Genomic DNA, 16,731 nt, shown 5'->3' on the forward strand with positions numbered 1-16,731 from the left:
ACCCTTGTGAAGAACTTCTCTTTTGTATTCTCTTTTCCCATTCGTTATTTTGTGAATTTTAAACTAGGTGAAGCACAAGAAGTAATTTAATTGCGTTCATAGCGCTTGCCTCCGCTCGTTCTCGCCCTTCACTCAGCAATATCAGAAGTTGAATCACGCTCAGTTACCTCGCTTGGTTGGCGTGTCAACCACGCCAAAGATAAAGACCGCAAGCTGTGGCGGGCAGAAAACGGAAGCCATAGAGTAATATAAAAGGCCAAGAGAGACTTCCATAGGCCCCTGCAGCTGATTTGGGTTCGCAGCGCACCAAACGGGTGCGGGGACACTTTGCAGCCTCAGAGATGGTAGAACACCGAAAGGACCGTCTTGAAGACCATTTTGTAGTGACTAGGATTATTAAACAGCCTTCGAAAGCACTTCTAAATGCGTGCTCATCTCTGAGGCAATACTTTATTTTTTAATGTGTCGTTTGCATGCATCGATGAGCTTCGTGTAAGCTGCAGCCCTAGAGCGGCCAACACACGATGATAATGTGCCTCTATGCACACAATTTAGTTGAAACATGAGAATCATTTGAGGAGCGAAAACTTTTATTTTCAAGCGATATTCTTAGTAATCACATGCCCACTTTGTTAATATTTGATAAGCACAGGCACAAAGAGAGGTTCATTGCACTGCGAGACGCGGAAATACAGCTGCCATGTCATGCTTTTAAATTAAACACAAAAAATAAACATATAGGCAACAATATAACAGGAACCGCAGCAGAATAAAACAGCAATAAATGAACACAACTATACATACAGTGCACTGCACAAAGCGACACGGCAGTAGTTGCCTCAGCACTTGACTGCGCCTTGAACCGAAAAAAGAAAAGTAAAATGTTCGCCACCTTTTCTTTCCCACCTTCGCACGAATTTTCTCCTGCACACTTTACATCGCTTTTTCGCGAAAAACAGCCACAAGCAGTTGCCGCAGCAAAAACAAAGCAATTTTGGTTGTCATGCAAGCCGTTAACGAGGCAGGAGTGTTCACTTAAAGATTAAGTCCTATAGCTTTAGCTAGCAAACATTTTTCTAGATTCACGATTCACCGCTTCTATCTTAGTGCACTCGTGCGAGGTTCAAGCGATTTGCGAACGGCACAGATAACGGTAATGAGCATAGCTGCACTTTTCACAAAATCTCACTCTTGCAGTGCATTCGAATACTTGTAGCGGCAGAAAGAAAACCTAACAACGCGAGCAGTGACTCAATTTGTTGAGCCAAGAAAGAATTTTCTCGCAAACGTGCTGCGAGGCATTCCAGACAGTTTTCTTTCGTGTGGAGCAATCCACAAAAACAGTACGCGAAGTGACGAGCACAAAAAAGATCTCTGCGCCAAACAGCACAATGCCAGAAACGATAGGTTAAGGCTCCAATGACAAATGCAATACGCACTTAACATAATAATAATGGCGTTCGTATACCTACCAGCAGCCAAGCTGAGAGTCAGCCGAAACAAGCGAAGACCACGACACACGCCAGGCACGTTATCACACTTCTTTTATGGCATCTCCCTGCTGCTGCCCATACTTCTTCATTGCCACAAATGCTCATGAACTCGGAGCATGACATCGTTGCCGTCAAGTCGACGCCATGTGAACTTCTCTCGCGTCCAATTCATGCATGCCTGATCCGGGCCCGACGTTATCGCACAGTACAATCGCAGACGATAAAGACGGATTCGAACAACTATCACCATGGAAGAAGGAAAAACTATTTTGTCTTCCTTCATCACTATCACATACGCAAAAACACGTAGACGTATAATGCACAAGAAAAGGTAGTGTAGTAAATAACTATAGCACGCTTGTTTCTTTGAAGCAGTAAGTGATGTGTTGCCATCTTATGGCTGCAGTGAAGCTGCGTAGCTGAGCCGCTTTTTGGCCCGAGTGACCACTCTTGCCATTTTTATGTTAGTTTATGCGGAAGCCGCAGTGAGCTATGCCGAACAAGTAAACCACGCATTCATTGAAAGTGAATTGATCGGGCAACACGTCTTTTCCGCGGCTCTAGGGTGTGGTAACCCAGTGGTGTCTAGTTCCGCCAATGTTTCTCAGCGTTTCCCAAAGGCAACGGGTGAGCATAAGTACTTGGGCCTAGCATTTGAGCAGGTATTGATTTTGCATGAGTACATGAGAAAACCCAGTCCTCTGCAAGCCTGACTGGACTGACAAAAATGAGGTGTCGCTTGTTTAATTCGGGAAGACGGCAGCCAAGCTCCTGTTGAGAAAATGCATTTATTGAAAGAGTTGAATTTGAGTTGGCTCAGCCAGATAATTTTATCTTCTTTTAATCTCGGCGTGTATCATTCAAATAATTTCAAGAAATTATAGACTGCTTCCTGCTATGAAATTCTCTAGCCGCTCTTTGACAATTTGTGAGTTTTGTTTCTAATACTGTCACTCAAATACACGTGACGAACTAAATGCTTCTAAATAATATTACAGCGAATGAAGGCCAACGTTTTGAGAAGTTAACTTTTCTTCGTCACGGCAACGCCGTTGCCCAAGGGCAAGTCAACTTGCCGAAACATTGTTTCCAGCGACGTTCTTTCTCGAAAAACTACTGATGGCTTCAAACCTCTCCGTGCCTCTGAACTTCCGTCTCGTTTAGTACCCAAGTTCTGTAAGAAAACTATTTGCGCCGTCATAACGAAACTTATTGAGTCAAATACGACGTGTCCTACTGGCGATTGTTGATAACTTTCGCATTGGTTTGGATATTCTGGATTCAGTGTATGCTCATTATGACCGTATGTCAGTTGTAAGTTAAAGCTGATTTTATAGATTGACACTTCCACACTACGTGTATATCTGTTTTTTATACGAAACGTGCAATAGGGAAGTCCATTTTATTGTGCCGATCGAGTTGTGTGGTAATGAAAAATCAGTCTTCTTAACTTTCACCCCTTCAGAGCGCACGAACAAGAATTTTGCAAAACGATTAACAAAATTTCGCGAGTGGCCGCGTCACCTAAGCGGCCAGCGGACCTCAAAGAAAGCACGAGCGCATTCCGCTTGCATGCAAAGTGAGAAAGGACGGCTTCCGCGGCAACCCTTCTCCTCTAAATATTTCGTCATTTCTCTCTATTTGGTGACCTCAACAGTGACGTCATGAGAGAAGTTTTCTGTTCGCGATTTATTTCTAATAGGATGCCCGGCAGCCGCTAGTAGTAAAAGCGGCGCTGCGGCTGCCGAGAGCGAATACATGGAAGGCATAGAGAGTTTCCGCCGCCCGATTCAATCGTGTGTACTTGACTTCGCTAGGTTTCGCGAGGCTAGCTACGCTTAGTTATGAATCAATAGGCATAAATGCCTACGCCATCCCTGCGCCAGAACCAGCACCGTCGCAACCTGTATACGTTAAAAAAAAAAGGCACAAATTTGATGCAGCAAAGACAGTGACACCCAGGTGTCGTTTTGGCAACTAGCTCGTCAGAGAGAGCAACATGAGATTCCAAGTGATATGACGGGACGCGCACCGAACCAGGCGTCTCATTGCTACAAAGCGCGTCAATGCTTTCGGCCACACAATCCCATGGTATGCACACTTATGCTCACGCCTGTACATATAGCGTATTCAATATGACAAGAAGTACAGGGAATTGGCATGCATGAGTGGAACACTGCTGCTAGTGTTTTACTGCAATACTGCTGTAATCACTGCATCCGCAAAAAATACAAACGTAGCCTTGAAACATGACAAAATAATTTGTGAAATTGTACCTGATATCAATTAAGGTTATCTGTTTGTGTTATATTAGTATATGATGAGACATTTGATGTCAATAATTTATTGAAAACCACTTGCGTAGTATAAAATTACAGTAGGAGCTCTATCACACTACTGCCTGACCACCTTATCTATATTTGTTTTTGCCAGATCATTTTTGGGCGTTCTGGCACTGTTGATTGCAGTTGGGACGCTTCTGGATGTACGCCGCCCGGCAGGAAAAAATGTGCACAGAACAAAGCAGAGTAAGTTCGAGCATTGTGCTTATAGAAAAAAAAAACAAGTTATTGTATTTGCGTGCCCTTTCCTGCTCTTTTCTGTTCTGTTCGTGTGATTATGGGATATTTTTAATATCGTTCCTTTTAATATTGCAATTTACTGTTAGCTGCTCCGAGCGCAGTGCATCTAACTAGAGCCTCCACTATTTTATCAATGCCAGCCGTTCACCCCCCCCCCCCCCCACCTCTAGCACTTCCCTACGTTTCCCGTCGGTTAGACTTCGCGGCCGCCTAATCATATGGGGCAGTGGCGTAGCCAAGTGCTGAAACACCGGCCTTGTCACCCACCCCCCGGAAACGTTTTCGCCGTAGCATACAGAGGAAACAAAATGAACATTTCAAAGGGGTGCCCTCCCTCCCCCCTCTTACCTCGGCGAAAACAGTTTCGGCCTACGGCCCTGATAGTAGCCAATTTTTGGTCGGTGCGCAGCTACACGAAGCTGCATACCCTCTCTATTTATAGGGAAAAGGCGCGGCACTGCGTCTACACGCCACACCCTAACAAGCTTTAACGTGTCCGTGTGGTTACAGCTTTGGGTGGCGTCGCACCTCAACTGGAGCTGTAATAAATAGAGAAGGCATTGGTATAACTCCTGGCGATGGTCTTTCACTTCCGGTTCTCATGCGTCTCTCATGATCATAGGGTGGTTTTGGGACGTTAAACCCGACAAATTTATCAATCAGTTCCGGTTGTCTCTTCCGTAGATTTGTGTTTAACTTCCGATATGAGTGAGCGTTTTGTTGTTGCATCACTGGTGTGGACGAGCCTTCGATGACGCTGCACGCACACACACACACACACACACACACACACACACACACACACACATATATATATATATATATATATATATATATATATATATATATATATATATATATATATATATATATATATATATATATATATATATATATATATAGTCCAGTAGATCCTCCGTGAGCGGTCACAACGTGGTTTATTTCGACGTTTCGGCCTAGAGTCTGGCCTTCATCAGGATGAAGGCCAATCCTGATGAAGGCCAGACTCTAGGCCGAAACGTCGAAATAAACCACGTTGTGACCGCTCACGGAGGATCTACTGGACTATATGCAACGCTACGGCCACTCAACCACCATGCCTGCCTGTATATATACATATATATATATATATATATATATATATATATATATATATATATATATATATATATATATATATATATATATATATATATATATATATATATATATATATATAATGTCTCCTTTCACTTTGTGACATCGACGATTTCCGAGCGCAGTCCGGTAACATAAAGAAAGTGTAACTATAGACAGTGCTACGTGCGATCCCGGCGGCAAGCGGTCGCATTTTGATGGAGGCGAAATGGTGGAGGTCCGTGTATGCTGTGCAATGTCATATCAGGTTAAAGAACACCAGATGGTCGAAATTTCCTGAGCTCTCCACTACAGGGTCTTTCATAATCATATCGTCGTTTTGAGTCTTTAAACCCTCGATATTACTCTTTCTGCCATGCTAATTCGAAACAGAAGCTTCGTATTTTCATACTCGCCCGTTATAAGAAGAGACTTTATCTGCTATCTGATATGTCACAACACGTCACATGAGCTGCGTTCATTTGGAGCCAGTTTCTGAAGGTGTCAAAAACGAACAAATAAACAAAACACAGTTCGTCGAGTTTGTTGTGATTATCCTAATCTAGAAGTTGACTAGAAGTTCTTAGTAATAGGAAGGTGCATTTTATTGCGATAAAGTTTCGAAAAAAGAAGGTGAGACAGCAGTTTATTTCTCGCCTTCACTATACCCATCCTACAAGCGCTGTCTCCCTCTAGACACTTATTGTTTTAAAAAAATATGGAATGTCATAACTAAGCGTTAGGATACAGCGCTTTTCGGGTGAACGCTGCTATATTCTCTTGCAAACGTAGAAAACGAAATGAAATTGGTTTAGCGCGCACGATAGCCATGCGACACGAGGCAGAGCAGGCATGCAACTGAATTGCAAAGCAGGGTAGGCCACAATTGAAAAAAAAAAAGATACCTCTCGTATACCGACTAATGGAGAGCTTATTTATTCCTGACGTCACGTGAACAAACAACTGGCGCCCCGAATCGTGCCACAAAGACTGGATATGATGGGAGAAAATAACGCGCTCATTTTTCTTATTTTCGGCGGTGGTTTAGGGGGCCTTTAAGTCTACAGCTGTGGTCCCCAGTTCCCGTTTACGAGTCACTGAACTGTTTTTCTTGAGAGCTTATTTGTAGCTGTTCGCACGACGGTCCACGTGATTGTATCGGACATGATCAGCCAGCGTAGTAGCGCCTGCTGTCTTGTAACACGTTGCCCGTTGCATTCGCCGCGCTCAATTCGTATACATCACAAAAATTTTTCATTGAGAGGTCAAGTCCATTCCTTGATCGGAGTACGCTAGAAACACCGCGCCACTAACAAGTTTCCAGCATCTTTCGTTTGAATTGCTTATGTTGACGTGGTCGTGCTTTTTTTGTGCTCCTTATGGGGGCTGCAGATTTGTGAGGTTTAACGTCCCAAAACCACCACATGATTATGAGAGACGCCGTAGTGGAGGGCTCCGGAAATTTTGACCACCTGGGGTTCTTTAACGTGCACCCAAATCTGAGTACACGGGCCTACAACATTTCCGCCTCCATCGGAGATGCAGCCGCCGCAGCCGGGATTTGAACCCGCGACCTGCGGGTCAGCAGCCGAGTACCTTAGCCACTAGACCACCGCGGCGGGGCTTATGGGGGCTGCATCAAGGTTACAAGCATAGCGCATAGCGAGCGCTGAGAACAAGGTTGGCGAGTGAAAACATTACCCAGAACACTACGCAGTTGTAATGCTAGAAACAGATAGTCATCTTTTGTGTGGTGCTTCTGAGTTTCTTGTAAAAGTATGCTTCTTTCACGCGCCGGTATAAGCAACTGTGTACGAATAAGGTTTTAGTCATATGCTATCACCGACAATTGTTAGGTTATTTTCTTCGAGCGAAGGTACGCTTCAAAATGATTCGTTCACAGCGGCAACCTTGAGGAAAACGCAAAGCTATAGTAGCTACCACTGAAGCATCTCGGACCATCATAAGAGCGTATATAAGGCACGTCGGTGGGTTCTTGTACGCACCCAGTTTCGCTAATACAAATGAAGATACTTTGCGCAAAAAAAAAAAAAACAGCCGTAGTTCTTTTAGGGCTTATTTCATAATTCAATTTCACTATTTTGATGATTCTATGTTCCTTTGTTCGCAGTACTTACGTTAGATCGGAGGGCATTCGGTGCTCAATTTCAATGATTTGGATTTTTTTTTCATTTCACAAGCAGCATGCTCGCTATTAATCGGCCACAACAGTCTTGAATCCACCCTCAGTGGTATGTGTATGTACACTCGCTCTTTAAGCTATTGAAGGCCCTGACGTCGGGGCGTCAAACTGGGATTCCTCTACTGCAGTTTACTAAAAGCATGACACTATTGTCAACTTTCCGGAATATTTTGTTAGACATGGTTACGAACGCGTTCGTACTTCTTGCGTACCTCATTTTGGCTGCATTGGAGTTATCGGCCCAGCGAGCGCAGAGAACAAGTTTGATTCCACTCAAAATATCCCTAATAATTACCTGTTAAAGCACAGCATCTCATTGTAACCTTGCTCACTGCATGCATTTCCAGTAGAAAGCAGCCTTGCAGACGAGACCATGAAAGGACACAAACCACGATGCTTTTGACCAGCATCGCAGAAGGCCTCTTATCTTATCTGCTCAACAGCTGTTCAATCAAGGACACACCCACCGCAAACATATTTTATATCCATAAGGTGGCACGTAAGCTTAAAAGAGAACTCCGACGATTTTCCTATATTCACCGTATTCAATAAAAGTTTGAACGCGTGTTCTCGTGGGTATCATGGAGATATGTGCCAAATTATACAACCGTTGGTCATTTAGTTTTTTTAGAAAACCAATTTTTAAAACTCGGTAGCCAATTTCGGAATCACATTTTTAAATGCAGGTCACCCTGTGTATGTGACGTAAACTCTTTTTCAAAACCCCGCCTTGTCCAGGCGGGGTTTGGAAAAAAGAGTATGCACTTACGTCACATACACAGGGTGTCCAGGTGGGGTTTTGAAACTTTGAAATAATTTTCGATCCTGGTACTTCCATTTATTAATATTAAGCGTGCAAATGAAGCGTGGAAACTTTGGCATGGTGGTAGGACATGACTGAATATACGACCAGCGCAACCATTTACCATCGAGCCCGAATATTACGGTATCTTTCTGTCACGTTTGGCTCTCTTGCGCTAACTGTGGAAGGCGGTAAACTGTAGTCGAGAGTGTTTAACCCAATCAGGCTGAATAGCGATAAAAATGCATACTTGGCTTGCATGAAAACGCGATCATTGTTTGAAAATCTACAAGATGTGAAAGTGAAGGGTTATAGGAAGTGTCATACGGGAGAACAAGAATAAAGGAACGCACATGACTAGGCTGGACTTACAACTGGAACCTTTCACTTTCTCATCAGGTACCAACTTACCCAAAAAGCCAAACTGTTAATTTAAAAGATGTGAATGCACGATTTGCGCGTGGTTGCGTACAACATTGCGCTTGCTTAAGACACGAAACATCACTTCAATCGATCTATTTAAATTGAGCAATTGCACAAAGACTTGCATTTCTTTTGTCGTTCTTTTTTATTTTTTGTAATTTTAGTAAGACTAGATTGCTGGGGTCATGTATATGAGCCACGATTTTACGCTGTTTCTATATAGCGCGCCAGCTGTACCACTTTCTTTATTCGAATAATTCCAGTAAAACTTCCTGGTCGCATTTAACGCGTAATGAGCCTATTTAGATGTGTTGTATGCATAGGTTGGCAGAATTTGCGGAGCTCACTCAGACTCACTCAAGAAAAAACTCAGCAGATCCCACGTGCCTTGGTATTCGACGTTATGCGAAGCAGGGAGCGGGAGGGCAACCGTATTGTGATTTTTCCATTGAATGACAGATAATGAAATGAAGCTAAATATATGTATAAATGCTGCTCGCACACAGATATGCTGAAAGATTTCAGATGTCTATATATATGCTGTTTGCATCTGCGTAACGATGCCAACAGAAACATGAGTATTAGCAGAACTTGAAGCGATAACCTGATATGAAGGGCGACAGGTGCTCGTGAAGATGATAGTCCTGGATACATACATATACATATATCAACTCCAGCGCACGGCGGGAAACTACAATTGACGTGAACCCGACGTGATGGCTGTACCATGGGAGTACATATGCAATTTTTAGAAAATTAGATAGCCAGCACTGCAACCACAAAGGACGTTTCACGAACAGTAGTGTCTGTTTGAAAAGCAGTTTCGGGGCCTGTTGGATCTGTGGTAGAATGCTTGATTGTCGCGCAGAATGCTTGGGCTTAATTCCTGTTGGGACCCTGACAATAACCATTTGCATTCGTCAGGTCAACACTACCGATGTCAGGTTTTTCTTAACGCTCACGCGTTTGAATTGTCCATGTGTTGTCTCGTTGTTCCTGAGCCGATGCTATGTTTCAATCACCACTCGCTCATACCGTGCCACTGTTTGGTGCAAAGTGTTTGACGACTTACACGGCGGGATATTGGCATTATTCTTGTGTTCACCAGTGCATCAAATTCCTAATGCCATTTTGCCCTCCCGTTCTAATTCTGGTTCATGCCAAGTTAAGGGGGTGATCACGAGAGCACCCAGATGTAAGCGGCTAGGTTGAGAGATAGATACGCAGATGCATGCCAAAAGTGTTTACGAGTACGCAAAGAAATGCTTCGCATTCAATATATTTTGAGCCTAAGTAATATCATTCACCCGCACTCACTCAGACTGAAACGTGCGGCTTGATCTGAGTCTGAATGAGTCCGAGTGAGAGTCGACTCACGAATGAGTTTGCGGCGGCGGCTTGTTTCTGTTTCCCTGTTTCGGTTTCTGTTATGACTCATCGTTCATTGCTTAACTAAAATTATCGATGAGCGGCTGGTTAAAATGAACCACCCTAGTTTTAGAAGGACTGTCAGTACTATTTGAAAACGGCCTTCTCTCAGTATGGTCGAAAATGCACAGGAGTTCCCCTTCAAGTAAGTGGTCAGCAGGGCAGACGTTAGATTGTTGTTAGCCTGTGTCAGCAAGTGAACTGGTCAAGACGAAAAGGTGGAGTAAGAAGCATTACCAAAAATGTCTTGAATGTGGTGATATAGTGTTGTCTATAACACTCCTCCTTCCGGTGCGTTGCTACATAAACGTTGGTCAAACGAGGCGGTGTACCATTGACCACACTCGCGAGCGTGCGAACAAAGTCGATAAACAAGCTATAGATGCATAGTCAACTGTCTCTTGACTGTAATGATTCCGGTTGCTAGCCATCTTTTAAATATCTTTCTCTCAAAATACCGTGATGAACGCGTGCGTCTCAATTCTGCATGAAGCATATCATATATGTGTATAACGATGACGAAGCATGTGTCAGCCTCGATTTCCTTCCTTCCGAAGGAGTTAACTTCGTTGTGCTACTGAGCATTCTTATTGCCTCTGCAAAGGCTGATCGTCTTTTTCGTTCTTTTTCTGCTTTTCTGTTGCTTTGTGATGGTGCTCGAGTATTTATACGCGGACTGAAAGAATAACACATTTCATTGTTAGTCAGCGCTGTGGTTTATGTCCCGTCTTCGCCTCGTCTTCTAGCGCTATTTTCAGCTGAAAATCATGAACCAATAATCCCAAATGCGTGATAGTACAGACACGAGGACAAAGTTCTTCTGGTATCCTTATGTATTTTATTATGCACTATTTACTATGCAATCGCGTGCTTTGCTGGAGTGCATGCAGGCACACGCTGAACACGAAACATGCATGCCGAGCAAAACGGAGCGCGCTCCGTAAACGGAGTTGATGCATGAACTGGTGCTCCTACGAACGAAGACAAGCGCTATACGCATCAATTTTTATTCTCGGGCAATCACATGGGTTCTATACAGCGTGAGCGTCCAAAGTTTACGTTTTAATTTAAATAAACAATTACAAACACTGTTTTTCAGAAAACTGCGCTCGATATTTCTAATCAGTTATGCTGGTGGCAAGAATACCACAGTGCTGTTTTTTTTTTCTTAGGAGAAAGATGAAGTGAGCTCATTGGAACAAACCTTGATTGAAATAGCGCTGTAAAGAACGTGCACTTAAAATGCCAAGTTGAATTCATGCGCGATTACGTGACTCACAGTTGAAAATTCCTTAGTAAGTTAAACAAGACTGCAACACATAAGCTGGCTGTTTCCTTCGTTCTTTCATGATGATCATGCTGTGGAATGTGGATTGAGTTTCGTTTCCCCGCTCCCACTTTCAGATACACTTCTGTCTCTTTTGACTCTGTTTTCGATGGCGTCGAATACGAGCATGATGCTTCATGTAACCAAGGAGAAGGGCTCCGACGCCTATAGGCTGCGATTTCTACACGGCATCCGCTTTTTCAGCATCGTTTGGATTGTAGTTGGACACTGCTATGGTGCGCCTTCAGATGTATGGGGTGAGTGAGTTTAAAATATATTCTTGGTTGATTCCATTACACGCTGATATAAGCGAAATCAATCAGGGTGTTGCAAGATTGCAGTTCGTGCGCAGATGTGTGAACACATGCATACATATGCGTGCTCTTAGCAAGACTGTCGTACAGAAGTCAACACACTTGTTTAGAACACTGAAAGGACACGCTTTTAGTTACACTCATGAATTTGGCGATTACAACTGGTATAAAATTGGCAAAATTATAGCATTTATTACTCCTTAAGATGAATGTTCAAGCTTGGTATATATTAACCTGCTTCTTATTGGTATGCACGGCATTGAAGCGTGCTGGAAACTGCAAATTTTCAGCGTTCTAGACAAGTCTGTTCACCTCTGTATTAACGACTGCCAGGTATGACAAGAATACCAAGTGTACGTGTCACCTTATTTTTTGTGTTCTTTAAAATACCAACACAAACAAAGTATTAGTAACTCATACACCGAATCATTTGGCGCAGAAGCCAAACTATAGCGCCCCAAAAAGGAAAAAAAAAGGGGGGGGGAGGATGCAAAGGTAGCAATCATAATGTAAGTAAAAGTAGCACACCTTGGAAGTCTCACAAACACTCACGCATTCACACATTCTTCCACGCGAGAATCACGCACCACACACAGCACTCACTGCCAACTGTTTATTGCGTCTAACGGACCTTCTCATGTACGCATGGTGGGCTTCCCTTAGTCGGTAGCAGCAGCGATGGTGTAGTGGTTAGAGTATCAGCCTCGCGTGCAAGAGTTCCATTGTTGAAATCCCGGTGCCTCGCAGTTTACAAGAGAATTAAAACACTCCGCGTGATGATAGAATTGCAATTAGAGGTCTGGGGTGCGGCCTCACCGGTGACCACCGCCGTGAACGCACTCCCTCACCAAAGAAGGATTGGCCACCCTGGTGCAGTATCTGGCCACTCACTACCTCCCACATGCACGAACACGGTCACCGAGTCACTAATCCAGAAGTTGAAACGTGGAACCCAAAAAGACGGAACTGCCTGAGATTCATCGGGTCTCAAGCCTCAAGCTGTGCCATTTTTACATACGTTCTCCCACAACCTTAAGAACGTCGCTGCAAGGCACGGTGTTCCGCTGTTCTTTTCGGCATCACTGAAGCTCGCCAAGTTATTTCCGCGCATTTTCAGTGGCAAGAAACGCGGCTTCCAGAGGAAACACGAGAAGGCCTTCGTGAAGTGCTCCGCGTGGGTTGGATACTCCATGCGCTATCGTGCGGAAAAGTGTACACCGGGCAAACCGAGAGATATCTAAATTACCGGCTTAGGGAGCATGCTGCAAAATGCAAAGAAAAAAATTAGGATTACTATGCGCATCTTGCGGCACGTGCTTGCACATGTGGTTGTGAACAATGGTTTACAGATAAGATAAGCCGGTTCTCGGAGGATTCTGCACGTCTGCCTTTGGAAGCTTACTTTATTGAAAAAAAAAAAACGATCGCTGTGTAAGCGAGCCGCCTGTGGTTTGATATCAACAGGAAATATCTTATTGCGAGGCAAGAATCTAGTACTTCTGGCTGGCTTGTCTGTCTTGTATTTCATTTTTTAAGTTTCTTTCATTTGTTAGTCTGTTGGGTGGAAACGGTTCTTGCATCGCTTGGTGAATGCTTTGCATATGTGTACCATTGTTGAACATTGCTTTTGGGCATTTTCCTGCGCGCGCATAAGAGGGTCAGTTAGGCGCAATGAACAGTTGGTAGTGAGCGGTGCGTGTGGTGCGTGCTTCTCGTGTAGAAGAATGTGTGAATGTGTTGATGTTTATGAGACTTCCCAGTTGCGCTAACTTTAGTTACAGTATGATGGGTTACCAACTAGCCCAACAACAAGTTTCAATAAGGACAACCGCAGTGGTGAAACGGCGTGAACGACCAGCATTGCGCACAGTAAAATACAGTTCAAACCATCCAACTCATGCACCGTTCTTGCCATGCCTCAATGTAACCTTTTAAAGATGCCAGGCTTTGTCACACTCCTATTGTTACGATTGTGTGCGACTGCTCAAGATGATTCGTAGGTTCACTTGCATGTATGGTAATGTACCCAAGAAAAAAAAGTGTTCTGTTTGTCATCGCAACCATTTAGCAGGACGCGACAAATTGTTTTTTTCTTTTCTGCTTTAACGATATGGGCACGTTCCATTTCTCAAGTTTTGTTATCACCCCAAAACACTACACAATTCTCAGCGCAAAACGCGCGTGCAGTTTTCGAGAAGCTTCCGGGCTTTAGTAGATCATTTCGATAAGATCACGACCACTCTGCGAACTGTACAGATTATTCTTGAACCTACGCCACCGCCAGCGACAACGCTATAGAAAATTCGATGGCAAGAGTATAAATGCCGACGCACTTCGCCGCTTGTGAGTAGTTGATCGGCGGCCGACGCTCCGTTCACTGCTATCTGTGCAAGACTGCTACTGTAATCGGACTTTCCGTTTGCCGGGCACAGGTTCGCCCAAATAAACTGTTAAGTCCCAACACAAAGTATCCTGTCTTCGGCCACGCCACGACTCCGTGACAATATAACCAGGGTTGCCGTTGGGTATACTTGAAAAGTAGCCAGAACTCAAGCTAAAGGTAGCCAACAGTAGTCATCGTATTTAGTTTATCACGAAATTTGTAGGTAAACTAAACCGAACCGGTATTTTGTAAAAACATGTATATTGAAAATATAAGAATGTCTTGCTTTGATTATTTCATTAGTCATATTTCGTTGTTTATATCAATATAATAATCATCTGTAACATCTAGAAATGACACGCAGTTGAACGTCGTGAAAAAATTCACCCACCACTCGGTCAATCCCCTGCATTGGGTGTGGGCCACCATTAGAGGACAACGACAGAAACGACAACAACGAATACCAACTAACTCAAACTAACAACATTAAAAGAGTTGCATGATCTTTTGGTTTTGCAAAATAGAATACCTACCTATCGATGCAATAGGACATATATTGTGATAATCCAATGAGTGTTGCGAACTATGATAACGTATTTATTGCAATAAACTCAAACAGCAGAAAATAATAATGGACAACCTGCTACATAGGGAAGCGAATTGCTGGCTTTCAAGGCTGTTTTGCTAGCACTGCAGCACAATTGCAGTTAGCGATAATAGAGGGTTTTTGAGGAGGGGCCGTAATCATCTTGAAGCCCTAAAAAATAGCGTTGGAGGCCAGTGTGAATGCGCGGGGCGCAAATGGCGTTTGGGTTTTTCGTTCTGGACGCCGTTTTGTCGAATTTAGCGAGAGCCCCAAAGCCTGCCTCAAAAGCTTTCCGTCTGACAAACGTGACGGCACCCGCTGAAGTGACTGCTGTCGGCCAAGACTAGGGAGGCCTAGAACAGGCGCAGTGCCCAAAGCACTGCAGACACTATTCGAAAACTATTCGCTCCTGCTTGACCAAAAGCGGGCATATGCAGAGGTGCCCGATACATCTGGCGTCCCTATTCGAAAACTCCCAATTGAAGCTTTCCGAATTACTAGTTAGGCATAAAATCCTAAACTGAACCAGTATACGTTCAAGGTTTGGTCGAGATATATGTAAACTGGTAGCGTAACTTTCATAGAAACTCATGTAACCAGTAGTTGATGGCGCGTCGCCGCCGTGGCTACCCTTACGGAAACTCCATACATGGCCCATATATAAGTTATATCTGGCCATATATAAGCATATATGGCAGCATATGTGGCCATATATAGGCATATATGGCAGCATATGTGGCCACATATAAGCATATATGGTTGTATATCTGGCGGAGTCGGTTTATGTATGGGGTTATATACGGCCATATATGACGTGGTTGGCCCATATAAGGAGTCAAATCCGGCCAAATAAGGCACGGCCACACCATATATAACATATCAAGTGGATCCTTATATGTAAAAGTGCTCTCTTATTTGGGATGAACCACGTATATATTTAGCACCGTGATCACACTTTTATGCGAATTGTAATATATAACAATTTGTACACAAAGCTGACCTGCTTATTTTTCATAACAATAGGAGTATTAAATATATATGTTGTTTCTGCCGTGCAAAAAAACCGAAATTTCAGGTCAGCTTTGTGTACGTGATAGTTGCAACTCAGTTGAATGCATATATGCATGCATTCGTGTAATTTAACTCGTACATTTTTCATGGCATTTACGTTTGAAACAATAAGTTGCAATTAATACGACGTAAATAATGTATACAAGAGCAGACATGTTTTACGAGGATGGAATCGTGTCAAGTCACAAAACGTATTGAAGCTTCCGAACCTCGCTATTATTATAGAGCAATCCTATATAGTATTGTGTAAAGACAAAATGCATGCAACTTGTATTGTTCACATTAATGCATTGTTTAAAGTGGCAGCAAGAAATAGTAATTTCAATGCACTTTTAGCTTCCACATCGGTGGACAAAATTCCTGATTATTTGAAAGTTTTGATGGCTATATGCTCCCTTCATATAACAAGATTTCTATTAATCCTGTTGACCCCTCATCTGCGATTGCTTTCAGCAGCCATTTACTATAATTGCATGCGCAGTGCAATGTTTAAGGGAGTATTTTCAAAAACAAAAAGAACTTACGTGAATGAAACTTCCAGGCACCATTATGATTACATTCAAGATGGAAGTTGTACTAATTTATTGGAAAAATATATCTTGCGTTTCCTTTGGCTACATAATGTTCCTGGCTGTGCAAATATTAAATTTATCAAAAATTTTATGATTGCACAAGTGAACAATTAATTTAGTGTAATGTTTGCAAGCGTCAAATAAATCTCACGTCATAGACATGTACGTTAAAAAAGGTGCAGCTGACTCACATGTGATACATATTTAATGGACAATGTAATGAAATGCTGAAGCTTTATAGCAACATTTAACGTAGGCTGCCGAATTCACAAAACTTCTATTTTGCGTCGGTGTGTCATTACTTGGTCGAGGTCACTAAAACGCACGTGCCATCATGATTAGCCTAAACATTGCCTTGTGAATACAATTAGTATGACACATTTTTTTCGGGCTGGCGTGATACCTAAGCCAAACTCTACATTATGTAAACA

General features: G+C 43.1%; 1 protein-coding gene across 2 annotated transcripts in view; it reads left to right on the plus strand.

Annotated features, from left to right (window-relative positions):
- Positions 1–16,731, plus strand: part of LOC119161976 (nose resistant to fluoxetine protein 6) — a 208,628-nt gene that overhangs the window by 45,092 nt on the left and 146,805 nt on the right. For both annotated transcript variants that reach the window (XR_012887477.1, XM_075879869.1), the window contains exons 6-7: positions 3,927–4,021; positions 11,452–11,631. Coding sequence is in view for 1 of the 2 variants with exons in the window: in XM_075879869.1 (XP_075735984.1) it covers positions 3,927–4,021; positions 11,452–11,631 (275 nt within the window). In the remaining variant the exon portion in view is untranslated. The remainder of the gene's footprint in view (positions 1–3,926; positions 4,022–11,451; positions 11,632–16,731) is intronic.

Source organism: Rhipicephalus microplus, chromosome X (assembly GCF_043290135.1).
Source record: "Rhipicephalus microplus isolate Deutch F79 chromosome X, USDA_Rmic, whole genome shotgun sequence".
NCBI classification, from domain to species: domain Eukaryota; kingdom Metazoa; phylum Arthropoda; class Arachnida; order Ixodida; family Ixodidae; genus Rhipicephalus; species Rhipicephalus microplus.